At 34.7% G+C, this 22,418-nt stretch overlaps 1 protein-coding gene across 1 annotated transcript in view; it reads left to right on the plus strand.

Annotated features, from left to right (window-relative positions):
• The first annotated feature begins 1,227 nt into the window (after positions 1 to 1,227).
• Positions 1,228 to 22,418, plus strand: part of LOC108690655 (homeotic protein ultrabithorax) — an 81,062-nt gene continuing 59,871 nt past the window's right edge. Inside the window, exons 1-2 of the mRNA XM_018198049.1 lie at positions 1,228 to 1,497; positions 2,019 to 2,738. Coding sequence (XP_018053538.1) covers positions 2,060 to 2,738 — 679 coding nt within the window. The 5' untranslated portion in view covers positions 1,228 to 1,497; positions 2,019 to 2,059. The remainder of the gene's footprint in view (positions 1,498 to 2,018; positions 2,739 to 22,418) is intronic.

Genomic DNA, 22,418 nt, shown 5'->3' on the forward strand with positions numbered 1-22,418 from the left:
AAAGGTGGCGGTATACGTATCCCCACGAACGAACACAGAAGAGAGAAAGAGAAGGCAGAAACATTGTGTGACGCTCGGTTCTCTCCATCTCTCTTCCTCTTTCTCTCTCTCTCTCTCTCTCTCTCTCTCTCTCTCTAGTATGATACGGAGCTGTATACAGCGTGCTGTACCTCGCGCGCTTTAGTAGTGGGGGTCTGCGGGGCGGTGCCTAGCCGTTCATGGGCGTCGTTCCAACTTGGAACTACTTTCACACGGCGTAGGAACTTTCATGCCACACCAGCGCGGTATTCGTGACGAATTCAATTCTGATTGGTCCTTAAGTATAACCTCCTCCCTTAGCGGCACGTTCTCCCTCCTCGTCACTATATATACGCAACAGCACTCGCTCCGTTTCGTCTCACTCTTAGCTGTTGCAATTGCGCATAACGTTCTTTCTTTTCCTCTTTATCTCCCTCTTCCCCACCTTCTTATTCGTTTCTGCTCGTGTCTTTACGTGTTTTCATCCCTCTCTATTTCCTATCTCGTCTCTTTCTTTCATGTCGCGAGAAGAGAAGTTCTTTTCTCTTTCTATCCCGCACCGTCTTATCTGTCGCGCGTCTCAAATGTGACGCGCACGGCGAGCGAGTACGAATTTAATCTGGCGGTACGTCGTTGAGTTACTGGAACGCTCGATAGGGGGCACTGAGGAATCGTATTGTGAGAAAGAGGGAGAGGATAGCTCGAATGGGAAGGGAGAGAACGAATATTGTTGAGAGGTGGAGCGAGACAGAATCAGAGGGTGAGAGAGCAACGTTGTGGGGAGAACATTGGGGGTGGAAGAGGGGGACAACAACGACGGTAGATAGAGCGAGAGAACACAGTTATCGTACCAGGAGGGGGATGGTATATGAGGGACAAAGAGGGATACGGCACTGCGATCTCTCCGTTAGGACGTAGTACTCTGGAGGAAGAGTATGCGTGAGCGAGAAGCGACAACCGCACGAATAGGAAGGAGTGACCGTGACGGAAAGTGAGAGAGAGAGAGAGAGAGAGAGAGAGAGAGAGAGAGAGTGCATGGAGAAACGGTGATTGGTAGAACGAGGAAGGAAACTTCGGAGAGAGTGCGAGAGAAGTCGACTGTGAAGAACAGAGACAAAACGAGGTGAACGAGCGAGCAAGAGACGGACGACGGTACAGAGTGGCGGTACACGGGGCGCGAGAAAAGCGGTAGTGTGCCGTGGACCACCGCACTGGCATACCGTGATTCGTTACGATCTTCATCGTCCTCTGATTCGTACCGGACCTCAGTCATCAGCGAAGTCACGATACGACAAGTGCTAGTGCAGTGCGGACTAGCAGAGTCATTTTTGATTCTGTAACAGATCGACTGGCTCTTCAAGAGGCCTCGACCTGATCAATCGCGATTTTTAATTTATTTCAAAAAGAGGAAGAAAGAGAGAACCACCCGCGAGGGTGGTCGCGTGCCGGCTGACCAAACCGTCGTCGGACGAGCACGCGGTAGAAGAACCCACAAGCCATTTTATAGCCCGTCTTATTACCTAAGTTTATTACATCGTAACGGTTTAACGATCATCGCCTGTTTTCATAGTCGAGATCACTAGTTTATGCTTTGCACGTAGCAGTAACCATAACAAGACCATAAAAACTCCCACCGTTGACATGAAATCCATTCTGAATTATACTCTTACGGCCTACTGACATTGACACTCCTGGTGTAACCAGCTATATCTGCTAATGACTTTTATGACCTCTTAAAATTGTTTAATGCTCGTTTATTTGCCCCTCGTCAATCTTATCATCTTTCGCCGTGTCAAACAGCATATCGTTTTCTTAAGTGTATCTTAACTTGTAACATAGTACAATATCGGAAGTTTTACGTTTGTTTAATTTGAAGAAGTTAAATCGGAATAATTCAGCATCGAAGTTGGAGTACGGACTAGTAAAATTCGACTAGCCGTGTGCACTCCATGTAATTGCGGGCCGTTTGAACTCAGACTTCTTTCTTCACCTTTTTTCAGTGCCGGTGTTTTAGTGAAAGTGATCCAAAATACCCGGGATAATGAACTCGTACTTTGAGCAGACCGCGGGTGGCTTCTATGGAAGCCACCATCATCAAACAGGAGCGGCAAGTCAGCATCATGATCCAGCCACCGCAGCAGCGTATCGAAGCTTTCCACTCGGATTAGGTATGTCGCCTTACGCTTCGGCGCAGCATCATCATCACACATCATCCTCGTTAGGAATACACCCAGGTGGTGGAAGCAATACAAGACCACCTCAAGACTCGCCATATGACGCGAGCGTTGCGACGGCTTGCAAGCTTTATTCGACGACACCTGAAGCAACTGGTCATACTACATCTTCATATTCAACAACAGCAACGAAAGACTGTAAGCAACAAGATCAAACGTCGACCCATCAAAATGGTTATGCTGCGGTGATGGCAGCGGCAGCGGTCAAGGACGTTTGGCAGTCAGCGACCTCGGGAGCGAACAGCCAGAGTAATTCGGTCGTACGTCCCTCTGCGTGTACTCCAGAGAGTACAAGGGTTAGTAGCTACGGTGGTCTCGTAGGCGGTGATCCAGCATCGAGTCCTGGTAACAACAGTTCGTCAAGATCCCTCACGTCGTCTTGGAACACCTGCAGTTTAAACTCGTCCGCGAGTCAACCGGTCGCCACGCAACTACATCAGCAACCTACCAGCAACCATACCTTCTACCCCTGGATGGCTATAGCAGGTGAGTTTGCATTCATAAATGCTCTCTTATACGACTATTATCATAACAGCCACGATGAAATATAGGAGCCACTATGGCTAGGGGAAACGTGGGGAGCGACGACCACGTGGTCGGGAAGGCGTGGTGGATCAGGCTTGCCTGTCTGGTTATACCAGACTAAATTGTTAAAATTGCTTCCACGCGATGAAATTACCTAGAAGTTGTGCGGGATTATAGAATAGAATGTTTCACATGTATCACGAATAAATCTAAATGGATGAAAAATTTTCTGTTGCGTCCGCGTCAACGATGAGTTATTTCACCCTTCCTTTGTTTACAAAAAAGCGGAAGATGTAGATATACGTTCTATTCGACGAATATACAGCTTATCATGCTACCATGCCGAATGCGATGAAATTTTTTGCATAGTCTGTGCGTCGTTTTGAAATACGGCATGTCCATCATGAAATCCGAGATAACAGATTTACAATCGTTGACAAACTAAAAGCATTTCATTACCTTCTGGTCAAATAAATATGATGACAAAAATGATTAATAGCAACTAAAGTTTACTAAAGATTGAAGCCGTAAATATTAAAGCATCGTATATAATTAATAGAAATATTTCAAAATTTTTTTAATGTAAAATTAAAATTATTATATAAAAAATTAAAAATATTATTGTTGCTTTTAATGTAGTCAGTTTTCGTAGATTCTTAATTGCTGAACGCGAAAATTATTATTTGATAGCATAATAACGAATATAATAATAATAAATGTGTGCTTATAATTGCTTTTAAATTGCTAGTCTTACCCCCACATTTGCATACATTTTCGTATTAAATGTAAATTCCACAAGTTTTTTATTTCCATGTGTCAACGCGCACGGGCTATGTTGTGGAAAATCGGCCGTGTACCTTGGCAAAATTATGTCTGCTAGATAGGTAGAATGGAGTCAAGTGCGTGTAAAATCGTTGGGTACGTTGGGTATAATGGGGAAGTCCTCGTCCAATTGGGGGTTCAAGTGCCTTCCCCACTGTACTCACCCCACCGGAACCCCGAATTCCGGTAGTCAGCTGTTTCTAGCGATGTCTTTGTCCTTTTCATGCGAGAGAGATACTCTCGAATAACCTTCTGCTTTGCCGTTAGTAGATATATAATCAAGGCCTCATGGGTGATATCGCACTTTCGGTGAGACCTTTCTTTACTAACTCAGCTGAGACTAGGCCCTTAGAAAGCTAGCAGTTTTTTTTATATCTATTCTTTTTCTTTGCTCAAAACCGCTTCTAGCTCTTCCTTCTCGACGGGAATCTTCTTTATTATTTTTTTTTCGGTCCGATTTAAGGGTCATCTATTTTTTTCTTCATCTTCGACTACAAGAGATGTTTTACATATAAAGGAAGGAATTATGTTTTAAGAAACATTAAAATACTATTCGATGAATTTTATAGTGTATAAACTCTACAACATGAATTTCCATATTCTTTTTCAAGAAATAATTTTTAACATTTAAATGTATGTATATCTTGTCGTTATTATGTTATATTGTATTACTTAAAAAACTAATATTTCTTAAAAATTTCTGATTATTGATAGTTTATAAATCCTGAATTGTAGCATTTATTAAAAATACGCGAGTGTACACATATATGCATAAACGAAATTTTTACTTAAATCAACATTTTTTTTACTTATCATCTGTTTAAAGATTTAGAGGAATTACTTCCATTCATCTTTATTGTAATCAATTGAATGTTTCGGATCATTGCTTATGGCTTGCAAATTGCCTCGATGATACATGGAACGCAGTGATTGTAGGAATCGTAGGAATGAGTAAAAGCATTTGATCAGCCGCATACTCGTATAACAGGTTCTATGTACTCGCAGATTGAAAGTCGTTGACTCATTTCATACTCTCTAACAAGTGCTTTTCAATGTCGTTAAATCGAACACATAGGAAAATTTATCGATACAGGATTATGGATTAATTTGTCGTAGATTTGTAGTTAAATATAGAGCTATCAATGTCTATCGGCAATCATCTATCATTGGTTACGATGAATGATCCCAATTTATAACCTCGGCTGTAGAAAATTAATTTACACATCGTAGCTTCTATATTTTGAATAATATTTAGATTAGGTAATAAATTTATAATTTATCACTATATTGATACTATAAAGTTTCACGTTGCTTTTTACTATATAAAATGTCTAATTAACGCTTTAAAAATCTCTTTCACACATAAGATGCAAAATGTGACTATGTATTATAATTAAATCAGTATAATATAACTTATATTGTGGCATAATATAATGCTAGATATTACAAGTCTTACCATTTAAACCTTTACCGCAGTTATTACGAAATGCTAAAAATTGATGTATATGTCTATTGTCTCTATTTATTCTTTAAATACTTATCGCGGTAAAGATAATTATATAGCTAGAATGCATGCTAGTATGAAATACTGCATCTGTCGCTTAATTTATCGCGCTTTTAACTACACCTTTGTGTATCGTAAATGTATGATAAACGATTACGAGATCGATTATACGTTCAATTCATATAAATATGAAAATGGTAGATAGTCGTCCATAAAGTATAATATATTTTATATTAAAAAAAGTTATATTAAAAGAAGTAAGTTTATATAATTCTGTTTTTTTTTATGAAAAATATTTATAATATTATTAAATTACAACGTTTACGTACATATTGTCGTTATTTCTTTTTGTTAATTAGCATTTTATAAATCGCTTAGGAAACTAGCGCTTTATGGCGCGCGCGATAAAATTAATGTGTTATATGTAAAGAAGACAAATAAAAGTAGATATAGTATCATAAATCTACTTTTATTTGTCTTCTTTCTTGTAATGTATACTTAATACGCCTGTATCAATACGATTTTAATTTAATAACAGATACACATGACGATAAAAAATTAAAAATATAAAGATAATGTATTCATTAACTTAAGCAAAAAATATATAAATATTTAATCAACAAATAAAAGCATGACTATCGAAAATAGAAGTGGTATTTAATTTAAATAATTTTTTCATATATTTTGCAGATTTGTAGTTAGTAGAATTTGTAAATAGATTTCAGTTTAGTAAATACTATCCGTCTTTATATTTTAAATCCTTTTCTAATATTTTATATATAAATATTAAAATTAATTTTGTTCTATTCTTAATAGTAAAAATAGAAAATCTTTAAATTAAAAGCATTTTATCAGTAAATAATCTGCGATGCTAATAGCAATAGGAAATATATGTGTATATATATACCTTTCTTTATAGAGTTGATTCACTTTCTCAGGATATACTCAAACGCGAACAATATTTATCACTCCTCATTGAGGGGTGACTGCGTCTACAGGGTAATTAGAGGGCGACGATAAAGGCTGGGGTGCTATTTAGGCATCTCTTCATTTCAGTCTATTGAGAGCGAACCTCTTTTACGACACAAATCTAAAAAAAGATCTTTTTTAAAGCTACATTAAGAGATGATAACTTGATACAGGAATATTAATCAAGATAAATATGCCGGATGAACGTACCGTTAATATAGCTTCCGTTTTCCAAGTGTACATTCTGTACTTCCATTGAATTTAAATAAATGTTGATTAAAAAAATTAATATAATATAATTTAAAATTTTTGCAAATGATTCAGCGATTTAAATCATAATCATCTCTCAAGGAGATAAAAAAAAGAACTAAGATGGTAATCTATGTTAATTTTTATTTGAACAAGCACAATACATTTGTTACTATATAAATTACAAAAAGAAAATTAATATTACTTAGCACGTGATATAACTAAAAGGATATTTAACGAACCTTGAACTGCTCTGCCGAATTCCCGCGTAAAAGCCACGTGGTGACCGCGTCATTCCTGAGTTGGAAAGGAGCATAGTGCTACTTTCTGCAATACAACGGTTGCGAGTAGGTAGGTTACGTACCTCGGGGAGCAACCTCGTTCAATATAAAGTAACTAGGAACAACGCTGTAACCGTAACTTTGACGTTTACGACAACGAAATCGTGGCTCGGCTCGTTTACCCCTCCTTCTCAAGAAGGAACCCCCACTTGCTGCTATGGCCGTTTACGAGATTTGCCGGTAATACAGTGTTCTACTCTCGTACTACTGAAGATCAGCTCCAATCTTCAGGAATCGTAAGATTCCCTTTTTACGGAACAGAAATATTTATATTCCAGTTCAGCTTTGCAAATTTGAGATTTTCTTTACGCAATTTATTAGCATCATCACCTATAAAATAAATATGTCTATTAATTAAAAATACAAATAAACAAAATTATTCTTTTGATTGATATAAAGGATATCACATTTATTATCATCATAATTATCAGAATATCTTATTTTATAATGTTTTTATGTATTTTATAATGAAATTAAATTGATGATTAAGAGAATATAATGAAAAGAGAGAATACGATAAAAGTGGTATTCATCAATAAACCAGTTTGCTTTTATATCAATGTGTGTATCTTAAAATTAATTTTTGCGAATTATTAAAAAATTATATGACGGATATGCGTCGAGTGTAGGCGGTATATTGTACACAGGTGATCAAGGTTCGGATCTCTTCTATGTATAAAGGTGTACGAAACTCAAGCACATATAATACAGACCTCACACTATAGCATAGCGACCTAAAGAGGCAGCCCAAGTGAGTGCGTTTCTTGTATATGGAGAGAACCCTTTCCATGTGTTGCTCCGTTGGCCCGGATGAAGTATGACGTACGAGCCTCTCCGTATGACTTACTACGCCCTTTTTTCCCTTCTCCACGCCCGCCGCTCGTACTGTTCAATCGAAAAACATTGGGGTCTTCTTAAAAAATGCGCGCTCTTTAGTTACAATATGTGCCTTTCGACGAGGGAAAGTAAGATTATAACGCAGGAGATATTTCTGTACACGTGTATTATTATTATTATATCAACGTCATATCAGATGTTTGATGATCTTGAATATCCCAGAAATGAAAAGGTAAATATAGGCAACACATTAGTTATATTATTTCATAGTTGTTTCAAAAACTTCTGTATTATATTTTTATCTATTCTCCCATCACTTATGTATTAAATAAATTCTACATAAATTTTATCGCTGAGACTTTAAAAAATAATTAACAATATATAAAGATTAATGAAAATAACAGAATAAGAGATACAGAGGAGATATAGAGGAGATAAGTATAAGTTTTAAATAATCTAGCCATAATAAAGTTCCCATTTTTTGCTCATAACAATTAGTTTTATTAAGAAATATTCACGTTATTATTTGAAATGAATAAATGTATTCGTTCCGTTATCCAATTGTTGACACTGTACTAAACTCGTAATAATACTCGATGATTTTTTGTTTCTCTCGTTTTTTGCTAGATTCTGCTTTGCAAGACCGGCGGCATTAGTAAGAAATCATATATAATTAACCGGAAGCGCAAAGTGAAAAGCGAACGTCACGAGCGGCGTGACGAGGGATTAGCAAGAATACAATTTTCATAATTATTCCAGCATAATACCATTGCGAGTCGACCAATCAAGAAATTACTGTTGTATTCTGCAAGGTAGACTAGTTCCAAGTTCAACCTCGGCGCCATTAGTCGAGATGTGTGCTACAGGTACACCATATATGTGTATCTCACGGACTCTTCGCATTTTAATTTAAGCATCGCCTTGCGTTCAATCACGCTATTCGCGCTGTATATATTAAGTTCAACTTAAGGTATAATCTTTGATCGATCCTATCACCCGCGTCCTGTCCACGTCTTGCTTCTTCCTCTCGTAACTAGTAATTTTGACCCGCATGATGCTTCTCGAAGAACTTCAGTTTTAGCTTGTTATTGTTATTATGTTTAGATTTCGCTACACTTTTAGCATTAAAATAATAAATTTATATATATATATTTATATATATTTTTTTATACATACACACACACACACACACACACACACACACACACACACACACACACACACATATATACACACATACATACAGTCCAAACAAACAATTTGAATAAACTATATAATCGCCTAGCTTGAAGTAGAAACATTCAAACTTCAAATTCAAAAGGACAAGTGTTGACAATTTGAACGAAACTGTTTGATCGATTCTCAATGTTTATAGATTCGACTATTTAAGACAGATATTAAGAAAATCTTGAATGAAAATTATTATTCTTTGCAAAGAGGAATAATTGTCTTCTTTTTCTCTTTTCACAAAATGCACTGTAACTTCATTTTAGTTATCTATCTCTCCTTTTGAGATATTATATGGCGAGAAAACTGTCGAAGTACATCCTGTTAGTTGTAATCTTTTCAATTACGCACGAACTCCTTGCGTTTACGAATTATGATGAGAATGAAAAAATGTACATGGGCACAAGCGTAACGTGCGCGGGCGCCGAGGCGTTGAGGCGCTGATCGGTACATCGTGCCACTATAGTGGCTGCCAGGGTTCTCAATTTGATGGACGAGCTGTTCACATTTACAGCTCATGCACTAGCCTGACTTTATATATACTGACAACAATCGTACGCTACCTCACCATTTTGGAGATTTCATGATGTAGAAATTATTGTTAGCAGTCAGTATTAATTCTCGTATATTGCCATCAGTGTCTGTTTCGATTCATTAATTACGCCAGGCTTCTAATATGAGAAACATGCGTGGACATTATCATAGGAATCTGTTATACAGTTACCTAACTATGTTCATTAAGTCTTGTACATCTCTTTAGAATTTGTGTACGTCAGCAAGTATTTTTTAAAAAGTTTATTAAATGAAAATTACATCTACAATGAGATCAAAAAAGAATTCATACAAGGAAATGTTATAAAAAAAGTCTAATTTGTAAAAAATAAATATTAATTAGCAATTTTATACAATGAATACATTCTGTTCTACATACAAAACAAACGAGTTTCGCATGTATTTCTGATTTTAGAAGCTAAATTTCGTCTAATACTTTTTGAGCATTCAAACAATACAATTTTTAATTTTCGCTTTTTTTCAGATGATATATTTTGTATAATTAATACGTATCTTTTTGGTATATATAATTTTAAGAAACATATTTTATATTTCTATTTTATTCTTTATGAATATATTGTTAATTATCTAATAAGAAATGATCAATTAAATATCGAATCAACGTCAAATTGATGTTGAAATCATCGTATTTATATCGATATATGACATCAATTCGATTTCTCGTTGGATAATATTTACTTTTTAAAAATAAAGTTTTTTTAAAAAATATTTTCTTTGTACTTTTTGCATTCACACATATATATTTTTTTTCATATTTTTATCATATTTTTCATTAACTTCAAGGATTTGAAGTTAGAAATATTTCCTTTTTAAATTGTCTAATTGCAGATATTTAACTATTAGCAAGTCAGAGATGTAGCATTGACGAAATGTGTATATAGACTAAAATTTTATAGGTAAATATAAATATATACAATATACATCGATATGGCTGAAATAAATGGGTACTTTGTATCAGTGCGCGCTTTGAAGAATGTGTTTAGTTGTTCGGCGATTGGAACGAGTGTACCGCCAAACAAAAGCTATGTCTAGCCACAGCCGCGAAGAAAGATGGATACATGGTGAAATAATTGATTCGAAAGCGTTCTTGCATATGTTCTTCACAGTTTTTGTCTGTTGGTTATGGATAAAATCATTATACAGCTAAATAGGTACATTCTCTGAAGTACTCAGATTTGTTAAAAAAATCAAAATTTATTTTAATGTAATCTTTTTAAATTGTAAGTATCAGCGATTATTAATAAATTAGCGATATTTAATAAATGATACTTTAATATAGCTTTTTAATTTGCTCATTAGTTGAGAATTAATATGTTTGTTGTTTTATCGACAAAATATGCATTTGATCAATTCATACAATTTCATCAATAAATTTTTTAAACATTTTTTAAAAATATAAAAAACAGTTCTTCCTAATTTTTTCTTAATTATTATTTACTTTATTGCTTTATCTTTCATATTATTGTCGCATTAGTATCGAAGAATCACTGATGTAGTCCTTCAACTTAAAACATGTTGAAATCGAGTTATTATACTGACAACCGCACGAAAAATATTTTCGGGACACGTTTCACCTGCGTTTCTTCTTTATTTTTCTTTCGTCTCACGTATCAATGTATCTGCGAAGTATAGGCTTGATGCGTCGGTATTTAATTAATGCGCAATGACATAATTGAATCCGTTGATATTGCCAAATAGTCTTCCATGTTCATAACTCACACAACACTTTTTGTACCAACAAACTCGCTCACCGTTCTTCCCGTCTGCCTCGATGGGCAGCCATTACGAACAGCACCTGCCACTCTGGCTGCGACCTGACCACAATGTACTACTATCCCCATCATTGGGGGAACATTCTTGTCAGTGTTCAGCGATCTTGCCAACGCAATTTAACGAGTCTTAAGAAATTAAATCTGTGTATATAACAAGAAAATTGATATAAAACCTAATTTTTTTATGTTATTATTATATATATGCCATTCTTTTGTCATTATTTATAAATGATTGTTTATATATATCTTTATCATTATTTTGGAATCCATTTTTATTTTTATTTTTAAATATTACATAAAAATATCGCGTATTTATCGTTTCGTTTATTGCGACAATAAATTTTCATCAAGGAATATATATGAATTTATATATTTGTAATTTATTATTTATAAAAAACTTTTTTTATACAACATTAAACAATTTATCATTTTTCTATATATGTTATTCTATATATATATGTTATATTGTAATAAACAATGATTAAATTCGTCATGTAAAAATTTTATGATTTGTTTTTAGATGTACTGATATTAAAAGAAATATTTACAAGAAGAAAATAACATACAGTCATAGATTCTTTTTCGATATATTTCATTAAGAATTATGTCGAAAACCCAAACTGAAGACATACATTAAAGTCAAATAGTAGGCAAATAAAGAGATTTTAAAATTAAGAAGTTTTTGCTTGACATCTAAGCAATTCTTTTGAAAGAACGGAAGGTTGCGGACAGATAAATTATGTCCGACCTATCTTTCCATTTGTCTTCGATCTTCAATAGTGCAGTAGATGCCTAAATTTCGAGCAGTCATTTTTGTACATGGCTAGAATATCTAAAATGATTATTTAATTATAGCGACAACAGCAAATTATAATTGATAAAAATTTCATTAAAAAATAAATGATAAATACAAGCACTAGGAATTACTCGATTGATAAGAGAAATCTAGTTGAAAGAGTTGAGAGACTCAATCGTGTCAGTGAAACTATGAATGAACAATCTGTGAAACTGAGATTCTAATCTGAAAGTGCTTTTTGCTAATGAAAATGTACGATACATGAACATTTGTAGTGAAATTATATATTCGTCACGTGCGCCTATTTTATCAGTATGCGTAGAGAGCGTTAGAGAACAGAAAGAGAGACAGACAGTCAGTCGGCAACATTGTGTAGCGATTAAGCGTTCGAATGGAGCATTATGTAACTCAGCGACGTCACGTTGCTCAACTGCCATGCATATACTCGCGCATATGCACACATATATAATACATACACTCGTGTAAAAGTTATGACGTATTGCCTCTACGACATATTTATTAAGCACTACGAAGATATTAGACTGGTGCGAATCGCCGTTATATGATCAAGTATGGACAAGCATTTGTTGTGCACCATTAGCTCCGATAATTTACAGCTTCTGTTACTGTCCTCCTTACGCCTCCACATTTTTTTAAATCTTGTTTCTGCCTTTTGTCCTGTCTGGGGCATGATATCTAGCTTGCGAGATCTTTTAAGATTATAATAAACGATGATTATTTTTATCGCAGTAAATTGCATGTACGTATGATTCATGTTATTTTTACTGTTGAGAGAGACGTAACATATGTGTATTTCCATGCATTTTGTAAGTTGTTTAATGAAACGCAATTCTTCCGCGGAATTAGAAACACAGATGAAATAATCTCGATGAAAATTAAACTGTGCAAGTATTCTCAATGATATAATAGTTAATCGTAAAATTATAAACTGTTCGTTAGAAATGGCGATATAACAACCACACATACGACAGAATTTTTATTTTATGAAGCAGGTTTTCTCTAGGAATGCACGCACACATTCGTTTATTTGATTTATAGGCCAGCTAAAAGTGGTTTTGCCATCCGAGCGTATGTTATATATTTCAATAAATATTCTATGCTGGAGCAATTATGTCTTTAGAAAACTATCTTTATACTTTCTTTTGATATGCAAAAAAATTTAGATATTTTTAAATAGAAATATTGAAAAAAAATGAATGAAAGTTTTTTTATTGTGTAAATAAAATTTATTTTAAAAATAGAATTTTTTTCTTCAGTATTAATTTGCTAAATTAATTATTGTGAAATATACTCAAGAAAAAATAAATAGAGATGAATAAATTAGGACGTATAAAACATATACACATAATACAAAATATTTACAATAATAATAGGAGCAGCAAGATTTATTTTTATTTTTTTTTTGTATTTGTTTCAAATCTAAAGCCTAAAAATTTTTTCTGTAAATAACGTAATAATAACCCAGAAATTTACGTAAGATCTTAGATAGTACTACAATTCACCTTAGTCGGCAATAAAATTGGCGGGTCAGGCACGTTCGTCCTTCAAATTGTCGTTTTACACGACAAGAAGAGAAGCACAGGTACAAAACTAATACTATCAAAGCACACTGGTATCTATGGTTTCCCTGACAACTAAACATCGTTTCCACGACGACGGTGGATAGGAACCGTTAGGTTTTTTTTACGAAAAAAGTCATAAAATAAGCGGTCAAAGCCGACGACAATGAAACATAACTTTTACTTTCCATCTTCTTTTGGGGTACCTTTTAGATCCACCCGAATCTCTATCCGACCTGTCTACAAACCCGCCAGTTCAACTCAATCCGTCGTCGATGCTTCATCGATAGCTGCCTCTAACGGAGAAGTGTGTAGTCGAGAATTTGATTTATCTCAGCATTTTTCAATAGATTATATCAACATTTTGTCTGTGTTTACGTGATGAAACAGTCGAGAGTGTACATCAAGAATGTTATATATCAATATTATATGTGCTTTAAAAAAAGTGAAATTATATTATACAATCGTTTTTTTTTTCTTTTTTTTAGTGCAGATGAATATTTCATTTTACAAACCAATTCTAGCTGTACGATTTCGCTGTTACACTTCATCAGGATATCTGTTCAAATGCTTAAAAATAATGTCTACAATTCTGTATATGCTATTAGTTTAATTGATTAATTGATTAATTGATTAATTAAGAGGGGAAAGATAACTTTTGGTATGTTTACACAAATATCTGTCGCGTAAGCAAGGTTGATTGAACGCGAACCGAACCGCACCATGATCTTGGACAGTACCGACGCAAATACATTGCGCTCCGCCTACGAAGATTTATGACGTAACCCGGCATGTGAGTGCAGTGAGTTAGAATCGCGCCAGTCAGCACATGCGCGTGAGAGAAGTGAGTCGCAGAAAAACGGATTTAAATGCGATTCAAATCGAAGTAGAGCCGTGCGCGGAGCGGTGCTCTCCGGTGATAATCAGTATCGTTCATCGGCTTTGTTCGGCATACACGAATTCTCATTCCCCAAGCCCGCGAGCGTCGCGGATTGTGCCTTATGTAACTGGGGTGGGTGGTCTGCGGCTCGGAAACACCTCTTTCCAGCTCCCACCACGCGAACCTGCGGCATAATCGGTGCCCAGTAGAGTATCCTTACGGCCTCGCGATGTATCTTCCAAGTAGCAATTTTCTCTTTTCGTACTTATCTTTGTTTGATAAAAATTAAAAACGTGGTCGCGAGCGATAAAATCACCCTACAGGGTTTAACGTGCCGCGCCACAGTACTCGGCTTTTTTTGTTTCTCGCTTTTGTTAACAGTCTCAGTGGTAGTACTCCATCGCGTATATTGTATATATTTCATTCCATACAACATTCCAATTTGTTCTTTAAATCATACCTATAGGTTTGTCGACATTGCGTTTCGCGAGCAATACAGCACTCGTTTTAGCGTATTTTTTTTTTTTTTTTTTTTTTAATAGTCGCACGGACATGACGGAGTAGAAATCAATGATAATCTCGGGGCAATACCTCTTTTCGAATATCCTGGATCAACTAGTAGAATGCGTATTCGACATACACGTGTTAAAAAGATTGTTTTTTTTTCGTGACCCATTTCCCGTTTTTCACACGAAAATTCCCCCATTACGTCCTGTATAATTTTTCGCATCAGGGGTATATCGATGTAGTCGAACGATATTGGAACGTATATACGCGCATATAACATGCGGTTACCGTGTTGCCCTATGCCACATCATCGTGCATCGAAATTGGTATTCAGACTGTCGATCGCTCATTACTTACTCTCCGTAACTAAAATTACATCTCTCACGTTTTCTCTCTCCCCTAGCCGTTCGCGGTGGCGTTTACGTGTGCACGCGAGGGCGCGCGCCCATGCATACCGGGCGTTTTCCTGACACGCATGTATCTCGAATCCAACCATTTCGACTATCCTATCGACGTTGTTAATAACAAGATCACGAACTGGTTCGGCGCATGATTCGATTCTTTTCTTTACCTCGAGGAAATATCCGGTCAAATCATACCATCCAAAATCTTCTCGCGGATATCGAGACTGAATACAGAGCTAAACGCCAATTTAACCGGCAAAACTTGAAATTTGCTACTTTCGTAAATACTACTTTCGGTAAAATATATGTGTCGGGCGTAAATTCGTGAATTCTCCTTGTTCTCGCTCCAAACAGATTTCCTTTCGTAAAATATATTTCGACTAGTTAATCGCTTTTTGTTATATCTCTCGACGTTTTTTCTTTGTTTATGTAACTCTTCTCTGATCATCTATGTATTATTATCTGTTTTTGCGTCAGAATCGTAGGCTCATAATTCTCTTGAGCGCCATCTTTTTCTTTCTCCATTACATTTTCGCATCATCGTTTCCCTTTCGGTCACAAAGTACGCTACTATAGACTTTCTTATATCTTATTCGTTTTTTACGCCACTCTGTTTTGCTGTCCCTACGCCCATCCTCTCTCGTGCACTTCTCTCCACACTCATTATTTTCTCGTCTACGTTTTGCTTTTATATCCGTCAATTCCATATTTTCTTTTTCTCGCGGCACAGCCAATCCTTCTCTTCTACATCGTGTTTTCGCGTCTCCATTCTTCCTTTTACCAACCTCGGTTCATCTTCCTCCCATTGCCATTTTTATTTCGTTTTCTCTGCCGCGCGCCAAGCTTCTCTCTACCTACCGCGCGTATCTGTATGAGAGAATCGAATCTTGGATGCTATGGAAAACACAATGAGAGAGAGCAAGCGAGATGGCGGAATGTAAACCAGTTATGCCGTGTACACCCTTTGGTTAAACCAAAACTGAGTAGTTTTATGGCGCCGATCTGTCTTGCCGTGTTATAACGAGTTCGTGACTCGACATAATATGATAACCCCACCCCAAATGCGTCGGACTCTCGTACAGAATCGCGGGAGCGCACTAGAAGAGGCAGTAGAGACTGTGGTAATAAAGAGTGCGTGGCGGAAGAAATGACAAACCGCCAACAGTGACTCTTCCTCATAGCAGGTATAGAGAAACAGCGATTGTTAATTTGCCTTTAACAGTCATTGTTTAATCTCGGAATGATTTGATCAAATCATTCCGGACAAATTTCTATATAATTTCTGTATCAAATTTATTAAATTTGTAGAGTTTTTTATTCCTAATATATCCAGTGAATTTTGTGTTGAGTAACGACTATCATTTAAATTGAAGGCTATTATAAATTAACAGCTAATGATAAGTATCTTAACATATTACATTCGTGCAAGGTTGCGGAAATTACTACAAGAAATGGGAGGATGAGGGATGTGGGTAATAAGGAATGTATAACGGAAGAGGGCAAACCGCCAACAGTGGCTCTTCTTCGACACTACCAGCTAAGATTCGACAAGAATATTCTTCATGAATCTGTATCAGTAACTGCATCTCTTATCGCTTATCGTGAAATTAGCATTGTACTGTAATAACTTTATCTCAATTAATTGACATGTTATACATTCATAATTGAATTTTCTTTTAAAGTTAATACTGATAAATTGTCGCAAGTCTTGTTATCATATTTAATATCTTAGTTTTGAATATATAATTATATATTTGCATTAAATTTATGTATACAATTATTTTTCCTCGAAGAAAGAGAAAAATGATTGTTTATTATATTATTATATTATTAATTATTATTCAATAATCTTATTAAATTATTAATGCATTCTATAAGAGATCGAGAAATTTATGTGTTAATAATTGTTAAAAATTTTAGATTTATGATGAAATATTTAAATATGATGTGAAATGAGTACCAATACTCCATGAGATTATTGAATAATAATGAAGCCTTGTCGACTTTGATTTTTTCCGCGTCTTGTCCTGCAAGAACATGCAATATAATCCCCTCGCAAAACGTGAGACTGTCTAGACAACACTCTGATGACAATAATGACGATCATTATGGTAACAACACCAATTATAATAACATATTATTTCACGAGAAATAATTTCTGCTCAAGATGGCTTCGATAAATGCTCTCGAATTTTGTCAATGATAATGATATAAAATATTATTGTATAATATATTTTATCTTCTATCAAAAAATCTCATCTTATAATAATTTTGTGTATATATTTATATATTAATTATTGCTTATTAATTATGCTCAAGATTAGCATATTTTGTTTATTTAATTATAAAAATTGTATCTGTTCACATTTCATAGATGTCATCATAGATGTTAAAACATCCTTTTGTATATTCTTTCCATATATTTCATAAAATCTACATTACACGAAGTCTATTGAATTCTAGCATTAAAATAAAAGTGCATTATCATTAATAAATACAAAATAATTTTGATTTTATTTATACATAAAATAAATAAAAGATCAACGCCGAATTTCCGATTATTATTTTATAATTGTGACTACTTGCAACAAGGTACAAGTGTACAGCAAAAGGAATATGCATACGAAAGTGTTTTTACAATCAGTAACTCAGTGAACGAAGGCGCGTGCGCGCTTTACAGCCGGCATACCAAAGAACACGGGCATAAACATTGTTGCAGGATACGCACGAGGGACAAAGAGGCACGTGGTGGCGGCACAGAAAGGGACGGGAATTAAGATGGACGGTGCCAATCGTATGCTAATAGAGCGGTCTTTTATTTTCTCCCTTTACTAGTTTGGGGAAGTAACCCGCGGACGTTCAGTCGCGCGCCGAAGCGGTCGAAGTGCAGTCTATATCGAGTAGTATAAAGTATCGTACGAACGTACCGGGTTTTTTTTCTGAAGGAAGAAAGAAATGTAGTAGTAACTATATGTGAATCACGATGAAATCTTGAGTGTGAAAATAGGTGTTCCGATGTGCGTGCGTTGGGTTTTTTTTTTTGCGAAAAAGGTCCCTATAATATTCGCATGTAATATTTAATGTAGCAATATACATTATCGTTACAATCTTATTTCATAATGTAATAATTGATGTCAATATATTAATGTGAATTGATATTGAAATTCGATTTCATTTAATTTCCAAAAACAGATTGTTAGAAAGACATTGTTAATTTAAATTTGAGTTTATTTATTTACAAAATATAATTAAGTTTAAATGTAAAAACAGGTAAATTTATTACTTTATTATATTTTTGTAGAGACGCATTTTTTTGTTTTATGAATTAAATGGAATATTTTGTATCAAACATTATCATATTACATCGAGTCACGAGTCTTATTTTTTTGGTCCTTTGGTGAAACACATTATTGCAGTTATATCATTGCGAAACATTTTCAGAATAGAATGACAAGCAACAAGTTTCTTCCTCTCCAAAATCAATATCTATATTTCTTAGCTTTTAAATTAATCGTTGTTATTTTTTTTTACATTTGTTTTTTTATAAGAGATAAAATAATCATCACGCTAATAAAATATCTATGTTCCATCATCGATTTTGAATGCATTTTGCAGAAGAAATAATTTTCTACAATAACCAGTCAGCAGTTTTTTTTCTTTTGCTATCCCATACACGAGGAGCCATTATAGAAACTTGTTTTTATGGGTCTAGAGTGCCGTTAGTGTGACTATCTACCTTCGCTCAAAACGATGTTCTCTTTTATTCAATGTTTCCTAAATAGTCAAATTATGCTGTAACACGAAGTGGCAAATGCAATCTATCTTACATAATAAATATCTAATAACGTGCTTATCGTGGAAGATTAAATAATTTTGATTTCAAAAGGATGAAATGATATAATATGAAATGAATATTATTTTTTGTTCGGTACAAAAATAAACATAAATGAATGTAAAAATTATTTTGTTAACGTAATAATTAGAGATATAAAATTTTATAAAAGATTTTCTTATGCAACCGAAGTTACATAATAGTTACTATTTAAAAAGTATATAGTATATATAGTATATGATACTATTTAAAAAGAATATATTTAAGAAAGAATGCACATATATATCTTGTTCTATACATATTCTGTATTATGTTATTTCTGTATTAATATAAATGTCGATCCGTAGTACATAGTTGCGGTTTTAGTTGCAGACTTACGATCTCATGTGGAATAATAAATCATCCTTGATGAACACGTTAATGATATCTTCTCATTTGAATGCCAGTCTCATACGTGTAAAGTTATTGATGCCATCGAACCATCGGGGAAACGATCCGGGAATCCGTCCATCATTGATTTCCCCCACTAAACAAGTCGGACGATCCTTTCTCCCATAGGCCTCTGGGTCTTCGAAGCCATCGACCATGACCAGACGCAGGCGTTCCTTTATCTTCTCCAATGCTTCATTGCAATAACGCTTTACACGAAAATATATTTAAACGTATAATAGCTTATACTGATTAATATCATTTAATTTCCTGTCAATCAAAACAAAAAAAAAATACAATTTTCAATAAATTTTTTTATTGCGAAAATAAATATTATAATCTTTACTAAAATATTTGTTTATGCTTTTTATATTTTATTGAATTAATGAATTTTATTGAGTTAAATGGTTAGAGTTATCATTAAAATTATTTTATTAACGATGTAATAAAAAAATATTGATAAGATATTGACAAGATTTAATTTATTTTTGGAATTAATAATTATATTTATAATCAGAATTTTTCAAAACTAAAATAAAGTACCACGTATTAAGTACTTGAGCAATTCAAGCGGGATTGCAGATCCTGATCCGCACGCCACTTAAAATCGAACGCGCATCTTATTATCCATGTCTGCGGTATTAATCCTAGGTCTGGCCCATGATGCAGCTACACTTAACCTACCCTTTCATCTGTGGAAATGCGCTGGATCTTTGCATAATTTTACCCTCATGCGGACTATTATATTTTTCTTTTATTAAATCCTGTATTAAATCCTATAATATCGATACTTGATTTTTCGTAAAAGAAAATGTTATTTAAATAAAATACATAAATAATTAGAAAAGTTAAAAAACGCATTTCCGACAAAGAGATATAAATTATTTTGAGAGATATAAATTTTCAGCTATTATCTAATCTGCTTCGAACTAATAAATTTTTTTATTCGTGTGTAGTATATGTAGTATATACATTTGAGTAAATATATATTAATGCTATCATGAGAAATTAAATTGTATCGTCCTAATTTAAACTAAATTTCACAGCCAGATTTAGCATGTAAATGACTGTAAGTGGCATGGGGAATGCTGCAAATGAATCGACCAGACGGAGGTTGGAAGATTAATTTGTGACGATATCTGGAAAAGTCGCATCTCTAGCACGGTGAATTCTCCCACAGACGGGTGGTAATCGTAGAGTTGAAGCAGCATTATCGCCGCAGACCGTCCCTTGTATGCCCACTAAATCTGCAAAATAACGGCCGGAATGTATGGAGGTGTCTAATGTAACTGACCGTCCTTTGGCCTATATTAGGTTGCGTTCGTTGCCCTTCATGTGCGTGATATTCGGAAATTTTAATGGTGTTTGCTCCGTTAGCCGGGAACTCATCGCGTATTTATTTTTCGTCGGTAGACTTCCATTATCTGAATAACCCACTGCACGAATACACTTATGTAAAGTTGCAATAAACTAGAAGATCTGAAATTTTTGTTGGATACATTGCTATCGTGCAATTTTCATAAAAAGATAAGGTTTATATAGTACGATATGCAAGAAATGGCCATTTTAATTCTGCAAATTAATTTTGCGGAGAGTTCATAATTTATAATATAAAATCTCAAGCATGAATAATATCGGTAGAACTTGGGAATAATGTAAATATTAAAAATACATAAACGAAAGTTTCAATATGCTCACAGTAAGTCTCGAGTGCAATATTAACAGCTTGTTTTCTGCACGTTCGATTGCTTGATGCTTATATCTGAAACGTGCATCAAATTAGCGCCTCGGATAACTACGCGCTCGGAAGAACGACGTGAAGGCGGAAAGAAAAACGAGACACGAGCGCGCGAGAAACAAAAGGGGAAAGTGAAATGTGATACGTTGTTTCTTCGGTCACAATATTGACTGCACTTAGGTCGACGAGATTTAGGTGACTTCCCTCGTGGATGGGAAAGAGGTAGATAAATGGTTAGTAAGTGCGATTGTGGAGTTTAGAGGGGTAGGCCTTCCCTTTAAATTTGCTTAAAGCCGATGCTGAGTTTATTAGGGGTATCCGTGTGTATGGTTAGACCATGAATCCATTCTCGATTTACGAGGCAAGCTAAATTTCTATTGTCTATTTATTGCTATGGGAAAAGCATAAACAAGAATAAAAAAAAGAATACATTCAATATACAAATGTTCTTTCTAACAATCTTCGTAAAACTTAATTTCCGCTAACCAAAGTTCGTGTGACGAGTATTATAAATTAGTTTCTCCAAGACGAGCGTTACTATACGATCCGCATTTTACTCCAGCTATATAATCGTTATTGCTCCAATCTCTCGAATTGTGAACTTCGGGTCATCGAGAATTACTCGTACGGACAATGGCTGATGGGTTTGCCCTATTATATCCTTCCGAAGGTTCTGACAACGATTTTGTGGTTAAACGCGGATCAAATTGCTATAAGACCTGCGGCTTTCCTTGCTACAGCAAGTTACCGAGAGTATTATCAGAAGAAGTACAAAATCTTCGACATGTTTCTGTTTGGCGTAATGACCGTACGTCGCACGTACTATCGCGTAGAAAACTTGTGCGTATCCAAAGATATTACTCTGACCACCAAGATAAGTCTAGTTCTAGATTTTTTCGATCATTCTCTCTGATTCTTCGTTCTTCTTCGTTGAATTCAGAAGTGTAGATTATCGATACTATCGGCAAATATTACTTTATCGTTTATTATAGACAGGTCTATATCTTCTATCATTTTATTCGTATTTGGAACGATGTGTAGTGAGCGTAAAATTACCACTATTATCGTGCCCATTGATTTTTGTCAACCGCAGACGATTGCATTTTAATTTTTTTCCTTCCGTTTATATTTGTTTAGGTAACATCAAATAGACAATTTGATAACTGGATAATTTTAGAAAT

The sequence above is a fragment of the Atta colombica genome, unplaced genomic scaffold, assembly GCF_001594045.1.
Source record: "Atta colombica isolate Treedump-2 unplaced genomic scaffold, Acol1.0 scaffold344, whole genome shotgun sequence".
Classification (NCBI taxonomy): Eukaryota; Metazoa; Arthropoda; class Insecta; order Hymenoptera; family Formicidae; genus Atta; species Atta colombica.